The following is a 10,428-nucleotide window of genomic DNA, read 5'->3' on the forward strand; positions in this document are numbered from 1 at the left end:
ACCGTATCAGTCAGTGATCCTCCCTACATGCCAGGCACTGTAGACATTGGTCATTTTTCAGTCCTGCCCAACCCTTTGTGACCTGATTTGGGATTTTCTTAGCAAAGATACTGGGGTGGTGTTTTCTTTTCAACTCATTTTACAGTTGAGGAAACTGAGGCAAGGAAGGTAAATGGTCACACGGTGATCTGGGGCCAGATTTGAACTCCTAGAGGTGGGTCTTTCTGGCCCCAGGCTCAGAGCTCTCGTCTCCTGCACCATCAGCAGCTCCACTGGGGAACACATAGAAAACATGGTTCCTGTCTTCAAAGTGGTCACACTCTTTTATTTTTAAAAAAATCAACTTTTTATTACATTTTAAGTTCCAAACTGTGTCCCTCCCTATTAGCCTTTAGAAAAGTGATTGATATAGAACCTATCACAAGAAAAGCAATTATAGAAAATCCTTCCAAAGCAGGGAGCAGTATTCTTCTGCATGCTGAAACTTAGGGCAGTAAAGGAATAAGCAAGTATTGAGCACTTACTGTGTGCCAGGCATGGGCAGTGCCCTGAATTGGAGTTAAAGCTGCACAAAGTCATCTTCCAAACTCTCTAAGAAAATGGATCGAGCCAATGGGATCTTCCCCAACTGCTGGCCTTCGGGATCCTTGGACTTCCTTTGTAGATTCTTCAAGTAGTTGCCCACAGATGGATCTTTTAGGCCTCCAAGAGTCCTACTCTAGGCCAGAAACTGTGGAGCAATGAGTATACTAAGAGGCAACAGATGGCCTCTACCCTCAAGGAGCTTGAAGTCTAGCAGGGGAAAATAATACACAAAAGAAAGCTGAAAGATGGACCAAGGGCACAAGTCATGATGATGATAAAGAAACAGGAATGCACCAAAATATGTTAAAAAAATTAATAATACATATATTTAAAAAAATAAATGCACATATGTACAAGTTTTAGACAGATATAGGTGAATGGATAGATAGATACATAGATAAAGATGGATGGATGAATGGATAAAGATAGATAGAAGTAGATGAGTAAATACATATAGAGAGATGGATGGATGGATTAGAGATAGATATAGGTGGATGAATGGATAGATACATAGAGATAGATGAATGGATAGAGATAGATGGAAAGATAGATATAGATGGATGGATAAAGATAGATAGAAGTAGATGAGTAAATACATATAGAGAGATGGATGGATGGATTAGAGATAGATATAGGTGGATGAATGGATAGATACATAGAGATAGATGAATGGATAGAGATAGATGGAAAGATAGATATAGATGGATGGATAAAGATAGATAGAAGTAGATGAGTAAATACATATAGAGAGATGGATGGATGGATTAGAGATAGATATAGGTGGATGAATGGATAGATTCATAGATAGAGATAGATGAATGGATAGATAGAGATAGATGGAAAGATAGATATAGATGGATGGATGGATGGATAAAGATAGATAGAAGTAGATGAGTAAATACATATAGAGAGATGGATGGATGGATTAGAGATAGATATAGGTTCATAAATAGAGATAGATGGAAAGATAGATATAGATGGATGGATGGGTAGATTACATAGATACATGGAGATGGATGGATGGATAGATAGAGATAGATGCATAGATTTATTGTGTGTGAGAATAATAGCTTATAATAGTAAAGCACTTAAAAGAAGCAAAATTTTGCAGCTTAGAGGTGAATTTCCTCCTTTTATGCGTACTCTTACTGAATTCTGCCTCAGTTACTCTTGAGCATAAGTTCTTTCAGCATTTCCACATAAGGTCTCTAAAGGATGGAAAGAAGAACAAGCTCCCAAGGCTGGAATGGACCCATGATGCCGTGGAGAAAGAAACTCTCTCTTTAGCTGTAGGAATTCTCTTTCTGCTAAAAGGAGAACTGCAAATATATTTTTGGCTTGACTTAATACTAATTTCATCCTTCAAAAGGTAGAAGAAGTGAAGGTAGAAATGGATATTCTGATCCTCCCCCCAAAGGAAGGATTGCTTGATTTTCTGACAATTATAGACACTGCAAGGAGAAAGGGTCCCAAACACTTGATCATCTGTAATTCATAAGGAGAATGAGAGAAGGGCATTCAAAGTGGATGATGAGATTGTCATGTGGATTATTGAAGGAACAGGAGATGTCTAAAAGCCCCACAAAAGAACTGCAAATAAATACAATCAGAGAAAATCTGGAGAATTTTATACCAGCTCACAAAAGCCAATTGTTCAACTTTTAGTGTGAGCATTAACACCTCAAAAACTAACAGAAGCTATAAATCCAGGTTTCTTTTTGTTATTTGATTGATTGTCCAGACTTTAAAAAAATGACCGAGAAAATATTAATAATAAAAACTAAATATAAAAGTGGGGTTTGTATGTTTTTTTTTCAGAGAGATGGTTTTTAAACATTTACCAGCATGTACTTAGAGGCAGCCTATATTGTGAAAGAAGATTTTGACAGTGAATCGAGGAGAGGGTAACATGCATTTGGTCTTTAGCTCAAGGTCTCAAAGTTTATTATTGGACCTCAAGATCCAATCCTTAACTTTTTTCCATTCACCTGCCCCCACTTTTTCCTCCTTTTCCCTTTCATTGTCTGACACTGAAGAACTTTTATGAAAATATATTCTGGAGTCTTCACAGTCATGTTGTTAATTTGCAGTCTCTCTAAGGACAGACTTTGATAAGTGAATAAACTTCAACCCAACCTCTGAATGAGTCATTACAAATTCTGCATTAATGGAGTCTGGCCTCATGCTGGGCTCTGTGCTTTGGTGATGGATGGGTGTTTCTGCCTTTAATTTCCTGACACTTTCAATTTTTGGAATGGTCTTTTGCTCATCTTACAATTACCTTGGCAAGGTCTGTAAAGGGCCTACTGTCTGGAGCCGAAATCTCCTCCTTTTGGATAATTAGCTGTGGTGGATTCTTTTTTTATTATTTTTAAGTGGGAAGAATAAGCGGGTACGGAAATACATTCCCAGTAAAAACTGTTGGTCCTTTTGGTCTTTCCATAAAGGGCACGATGCCATCGTCACGCTCCTGAAACATTATAAGAGGCCTCAGGATGAATTGCCCTGTAATGAATATTCTCAGCCAGGAGGAGGTACGGTGACTTTCTGATTACAAGTATATTCTTGACTTCACATTCTTCTGAAAGGGGAATCAAGGACATTTCTATTTGAGGTTGGCGGAGGAAGGAGAGGAAAGGGCCATGCTTGCTCAGTCCTAAGAAAACTCACATTGCCATGAGACTAAATGGAAGGATACAGGTCACCTTTGGGTTTTGTGCACTAGCTCAATCCCATTTCCACAAGGGAGGATTCTTGTATAAGAGTAAAGGCCCAGATTTATGGCAAAACATTTCCATATTCAGTTAAAGCCCAATCCTTACAGAAAGTAAGGCTGCTTGAAGGCTTCTTAACCTGGAGCCTGGACTGAGACTGACTGATGTCAGGAGCTCTGGGAACTTGGATGGAGAAAACCACATCTTTCCTATTTCAGTATGAGCGGCCTCCCTCATAAGCTTATGTATTTTGGTTTATTTATTCTGAGCTGATGCAGAGACCTGCCTAAACTTCCAGCGGGGCCCAAATAAAATGAACAAAACAAAGGAACAAATTGGAGAAATTCTATTTTCTCATTCTAATTCATTGCATAAAATTCTGACTCAATATCTAGAGGAAGAAAATAGAATTCCATTTTCCTTTTCTAACTAAATTCTTTTGTTCATTATTGAAGCAAAATACGGGTGTGCATGTGCAGGAACCCTTATGTGCACGAACCCCTATGTGCCCCTCTGAGTACGCTGAGTGCACTGTGTCCCAGGGAGGAAGTCTTGGTCTCTTCTAAGGTTCTCAAGTGCATCTCTTCTCTGATTTCAGATGGCTCCTACGTTTCTGTTCCATCTCCTCTGGGGAAAATTAAGAGCATGACTAAAGGTACTTTCGATGTTTTAGTGGGCAACCCCAAATTCCTTTTATTTTCACATGGCCAAATGATATTCCAAACTTGATCATTTTCTACTGACATTTCGCAGTTTGAAAAATTGTAAATAAATGAACAGTGTAAAAAATACCCTCAAACCACTTGGAAATAATTAGTGTAATTGGCTAGACATATAGGTAATTCACATATGTGTGATAACCAGTAGAGTTGTTTGACAAGAGACTACTCACACCTCTTGGGTTCTTACATATCTACTTCTTGATCTCATATTCTTAAGAAAACTAGAAAAAAAAATCTACCTATTTTTGGTTAGAGAAGGATTGGGAGCTAAGTAGGATATAAAATGATTCTTTGGAAATATTCAAAAGGATTAATGAGCTGCTGAATTCAAATGCAGACCAAGTGAATGCCAGTGGATTGGACAAAGTATTTTTAAAAATAACAGTAAGAGCAGAGCATTCTCGAGGGCAAACTTCTGTTTCCAGATTGGAGGTTTTCAGACATTCTCACTGCCCAACTTGGTGCTCTTCCTGAGAGTGCATGGCCCAATCCTGGATGACAATGCCTCCGAGTCCTGTGAATTCAGACTTCCTTGGGTGACTCGACAACAGGCTTCTCGGGTCCCCTTTCAGCTGCCCTCCAGGGTTTCCAGATAATACAGGCAAGGTGGGGGGAAGGAGAAAATCCCATCACAGAGGGGAAAAAAAGAGAAAAACAAAAAAATTCCCAGGACACTATTTTCCCAGAAGAAGGATTTTTTTTTTTTTTTTTTTTTTTTTTTGAGGCTGGGGTTAAGTGACTTGCCCAGGGTCACACAGTTAGGAAGTGTTAAGTGTCTGAGACCAGATTTGAACTCGGGTCCTCCTGAATTCAAGGCTGGTGCTCTATCCCCTGCGCCACCTAGCTGCCCCAGAAGAAGGATTTTTAAGACACAGCTCAACTAACCTGGGAAGAATTTATTCATGGGATAATTTTCATAAGGTTTGGATCCCTCCAAGTCCCTAGGAAGCAATAGTGTCCCACATTTGCTGACTGTATTGAGATTTGTTATAGGTGCCTGAAAGACATTAAAGGCCAACTAATTTATGGTTAAAATCGGCAGTGGCTGGGGAAGAGTCCTGGGACAGGGAAGGATGTGTGTGGTGATTTTGTAAAATGCCCTTTACAAACAGAGCAATGTTTGCCATTCACAGAAAAGGCGGATGTCCTCCTCCTGCGGGCAGGGCTGCCTTCCCACTTCCAGCTTCAGCTCTCTGAAATTGAGTTCCATGAAATTATTGGCTCAGGTAACCTGGGAGAGGGAAGAATGGGGCTGTTCTGGAGCTCAGGAACCTCAAGGAAGCTGCATTGACTTATTGCTTTAAATTGTTTCAGGGTCTTTCGGAAAAGTGTACAAAGGGAAATGCAGGAACAAAGTAGTGGCTATCAAACGGTAAGCCAAACAAGGAAAAAGGGGAGTCAGAGCACCTTCGCTTTGTTTTTTAAATGGACAGACTCCCAGCAGACACTGCGTTTACCCCGCTGTTCTCTGACTCCAGCTATCGGGCCCACACGTACTGCTCCAAGTCCGACGTGGACATGTTCTGCAGAGAGGTGTCCATCCTTTGCCGACTCAACCATCCCTGCGTGATCCAGTTTGTCGGAGCCTGCTTGAATGATCCCAGCCAATTTGCCATCGTCACCCAGTACATCTCAGGAGGGTCCCTCTTCTCCCTTCTCCACGAGCAGAAGAGGTACGGACCTTTGTTCTAGTGAGTGACCTGGTGGTTTGGGGAGTGCAGGGGGACCAGCCTTGCTAGGTTCCACCCAACCCCAGCGTCCCAGTAAGTCCCTGGTGTGTTGGAGGGCCCGGCAGCTCCCCTAGACTCTAAGGCACAGACTTAGCCTCCCTACAGAGGAGCCAAGAGATGCCCTAAGCTAATGAAGCCACGGGTCTGAAGTGAAAAGAAAAACTTTATTAGACTTCTGTCTCCAATGACGAGATTGTATTCACTGGAGTCTGCCTTTTCTAGCTGTGTCCAGCACGTCTATATCTCATGCCCCTTAATAAGGATTTTTAAAAATGGATAAAAATAATTCTGTACCTCCCGAACACCTCGCAGCTGCAGGTAACAAATGCCTCGGATGTGGAAGCTGTTAATTAAAGCCGGTAATAATTAGCTGCATTTGACAGACCCATAAAGTAGATCTATGTGACACATGCATGGAGTTAACTGCTAGAGATCACAATGTCTGTGAAAAAAAATTTTTTTTAAATTAATGTCCCAGTTTAAATCTTATTTTGAATAGATAGATAGCCCTTTCAAATCTATTCCTGCCATGAGTGAAAGTCCCCTCTTCAGAAACCTCCTCCCTTCTCCCAGTAGAAAAGCAGGGAGATGTACCTCCTGTGTGACCCTGGGTTGGTGACTTTACTTCCCAAAAAGGAAACTGGGGAGGCTGGACCAGATGCTCTGCAGAACTCCTGGTTTGGAGCTCTCTTCCAGCTTGGTGTGATCTAGAACATCCTAGAGCAGAACTCAGATGAGGTCAATCCAAAATGATACATGATCTGGTTTGAAGGGGGGAACGTTCCCCATGTCCTTTTATTTAATCTAGAAACTAACCCATAGAAGGAGGTAAAAATGCCCCGTTTGTAACTTGGCCACTGGAGGTCACCTGCTGCCCCTACCACCACTTCTTGTATGACTTTGTGCCATTCCTTGGGACTCAGTTTCCTTACATTTAAAACAAAAGGGTCAGACTAGAAGACATCTGAGAGCCTTTCAGTGGAGAAGCTATAAGGCAGATCCACATATGTGCAGGTGTGTATGTAACATTGTAGTATATATATATATATATATATATATATATATATACACATAATCTATATGATATGTGTATGTAGGTAACATTATATATATATAAAATTGTTGTATATATACATAATCTATATGATATTATAGAATGCATTATTATAGTATATATTTAACATATGGCCTGCATATGTATGTAACATTACATACTTACATATTATTATAGTTATATATACATACTATATATGATATGTGTATGTAGTTAACATTACTTATTTATATATTATTATTGTATATGTAATAATCTATATGATATTATTATAGTATGTATTATTATAGTATATATTTAATATGGCCTGCATATGTATGTAACATTACATACTTACATATTATTATAGTTATATATACATACTATATATGATATGTGTATGTAGTTAACATTACATATTTATATATTAGAGTATATATACAAAATATAAAGGATATGTAGGCATGTAACATTGCATATTTAGATATTATAGTATATATAGATGATATATAGAATATGTGTATTTATGAAATATTACATACTTATATATTATAGTATATATAGAAAAATAAATTATATGTGTATATACGCATGTAACATTGCATATTTAGATATTATAGTATATATGTGATATATATTATGTAAAATTCATACTTATATATTATAGTATATATACAAAATATAAGAGATATGGGAGGGAGAAAAATATTGAATTATGCCTTCAATTTAATCTAGGAAACATTTATTAAGTATCATGCCAGGCTTTGTTCTGGCTCTGAAGGTATAAAAAAAGTGCCCTTCCCCAGGAGCTTCCACGGCAGGGGGAGAGACGAGCAGGGACAAAAGCAAGCCTTAAGGTCACCTTTGCCTTCGGGTTCTCTCTAGGATTCTGGACTTACAGTCCAAACTGATCATTGCTGTGGATGTGGCCAAAGGCATGGAGTACCTGCACAACCTGACTCAGCCCATCATCCACCGGGACTTGAACAGGTCTGTCTTTGTGACTACTTAGGCCAGGAAATGGCATCTGTGGGGCCAGGTGGATAAAACGAGGGGGGAATTGAAGGAGAAAAATCTTTTCCGCATGTAATTGGCCCGTCCTGATCAGTCTCGCTTTAGCACTTTTAAGTCAATTTTCAGTCAGGGGGACGGGACAGGAAGAACTTACATAGAAAAGTGCAGGAAGACAAGTTCTTTTTTTTTTAAATAAGCACCTCCTGAGTACCCGGGACAGGCCAGGCAGGACCTGTCAGGGGAACAAGCCTTAAACAATCCCAGACCCAGCTGTACCTTGAAGGTTGGGGGGAGTGCTTCCACCTCCGGCCCCGGCAGCGGTCACACCTTGGGCTGGAGTACTGCTACCTGGTTACGGAGACTAGGAAGCATCAGAGAAATCTAACGCAGAGTGAGCTGGGAAATAACGTTTGCCTGCTTTTGTTTTCTTTTTGAAACTTGCCATTAACCCCTCAGCAGCAGGGCCGGCCCAAAGCCAGATGGACCTGGGAAGGAAGGAGTGCTCTGGGGCCCTTGGAGAGATGACCCCATCTTTGGTGATGTCCCAAAGGATATTAAATACCAAGATGGGCCAGGACAGGGCTCTGCTCTCTCAGCAGAGAACGTGGCTCTATCTGACTGGAGAAGAGCAGACCCTGCGCCTTGCGGCCACTTCCAGAAGGCCCCAAGCCCGCCCTTTGTGCCCTCTCGAGCCTGGCAGGGACCTCTTGTTCTCCCCGCCCCAAGATGGGTGCTCCATGTCCAAGCCTCCAGTCAGAATAAGGAGTTGGGGGAAGAATCAGGAACCAAAGGACAGGACTCAGGGCTTGCTGAGGTCTATCCCCTCCCTGGAGATTAGAGGTCCTGGGTGAGCACAGAGGCTCCATTTGGAAAGGTGGCCCTTTAACTTACAGCCTGTGCAGCCTTGAGGAAGTCAATGGCACTATTCGGGTCTCAGTTTCCACATCTCTAAAATGGGTAGATTGAATGCTCAGCCTCTGAGGTCCCTTCTGGGACTAGATTGTGATCCCATGGTCATATATATTTTTTCAGCCAACGTTTGGTTTTCACACCATTTACATCCCTGCATATCCCTGCCCGGCAAATGTGAGTGGTGAGTGGAAAAGGTTTAAGAAGTCCCGGCTCAGAGTCTCCCCTCCTTCACAACCCCAGCTTCATGGGAGAGTGGCTCCTGTTTCACAGATGAGTAAACAGGCTGGCCCCCAGTGGCTCACCAGACAGTCTCTAAGGGAGTCCCTGAGTTTAGAAATCGGTGGATTTGTTTGCCAGTATAAATACACATTCCTTCTGATTGCCTTTTCTGTTTCTATTTGCATATTTAGTTCTTCTGGTGACAAATGAAAGACAAAAAAATTATAAATGATTTAAAAAAGCCAACTTCCCAATGACAAATGACAGCTAATTAAAAAGGCAAAGCTGCTAATAGCTAAAATAATTTTGTTTCAGAGTATGTGATGTTAACTAAATCAAGGGGCGATCTTAGAAGGGGACAAAGAACATAGAGAATAATCAATAGAGCCCAACTCTAGAAACCCATGTGTCCTTGGGAGCTCCCTCAGGGACCTGCTCACATACAGGAGTTCCACGTTCCATGTACTGACAATCATAGGCCGAAAAAACAGTGACCCCATTGAGAGCGCGGTGTTAGTTGCATATACCTATTCCTTAAAGCTCCTTCATAAATTTAATTGTTCTCTTCCTTGAGAACTTGGAGAATTTTTGGCTCAGAGAACCCCATGTTGAGGAGCTTACTGAATGCCCAACTGGGAGCCAATCCATTAAGGAACATGAAGAATCTCCTGCAATTCAGCCCTCCCAAGCCTCCCAAACACTTGGGGATGACGTCCAGGACTCGGCACTAAGGATCTAAATTCCAAAAGTCACCAGAAAATCCAATTGCAGGAAAGGCTTATACCCCCTTGTATGGGAAGAACAAGTCATCCATCTACCGGCAGGGTCTGTAACTCACCAGAGCCATCCTCAGTCCCACCTTCTTCTTGCAGACTAGAATTAATCATTAGGACCAGGGTGAGGGGGGGAGTCCGATTCTTTCCATTTTTAATAATGTAATGAATGTGTTTCCCCCTTCCCTGCCTTACTCACCTCATCTTAAGCTATATAAATCCTCTCCCCATATTTTGCTGCATCTTTCCCACTCATGCTTTTTTCCTTTGTATTTATTACAAGCGATAGATTCCTAAGCCATATGGGTTAAAGAACAACCAGCATATATGTGAGTCATTAATAATAATAATAATAAAGAATAACTCAGTTAATATTTAAAGATTGCAAAATGCCTTTCTCACAATATACATAAGGGGTAGGTAAAACCAGTCCCATTATCCCCATTAATGCTCCAAGCATTAAGCAACTTGCTCCTAATCAGACGGCCAAAACCTTTCTAATTTTGCCAGTGCTAGTTTTCTATTATATGTTATTGAAATTGTCCATTTTCATCTCCTTTGAAATGTCTGTTATTTAGTTAAAAATTTCCTCCCTGACCAAAGTGGTGAACAGTATCTCCCTTCCTCCTTTGTTTTTAGAAAGGATACAACCATGTCTAGTTAGACATATATCCATTTGAAGCTTATTGTAACTTCTGGTATAAAATGTTGGTTCAAATCTAATAT

General features: G+C 40.7%; 1 protein-coding gene across 1 annotated transcript in view; it reads left to right on the forward strand.

Annotated features, from left to right (window-relative positions):
• The window catches only part of TNNI3K (TNNI3 interacting kinase), a 114,073-nt gene extending 106,229 nt beyond the window's left edge, over positions 1-7,844 (forward strand). Inside the window, exons 12-17 of the mRNA XM_074265591.1 lie at positions 3,033-3,119; positions 3,898-3,954; positions 5,155-5,247; positions 5,336-5,393; positions 5,500-5,694; positions 7,670-7,844. Of these exons, the coding sequence (XP_074121692.1) occupies positions 3,033-3,119; positions 3,898-3,954; positions 5,155-5,247; positions 5,336-5,393; positions 5,500-5,694; positions 7,670-7,796 (617 nt within the window). The 3' untranslated portion in view covers positions 7,797-7,844. The remainder of the gene's footprint in view (positions 1-3,032; positions 3,120-3,897; positions 3,955-5,154; positions 5,248-5,335; positions 5,394-5,499; positions 5,695-7,669) is intronic.
• The last annotated feature ends 2,584 nt before the right edge of the window (positions 7,845-10,428 follow it).

The sequence above is a fragment of the Sminthopsis crassicaudata genome, chromosome 4, assembly GCF_048593235.1.
Source record: "Sminthopsis crassicaudata isolate SCR6 chromosome 4, ASM4859323v1, whole genome shotgun sequence".
NCBI lineage: Eukaryota > Metazoa > Chordata > Mammalia > Dasyuromorphia > Dasyuridae > Sminthopsis > Sminthopsis crassicaudata.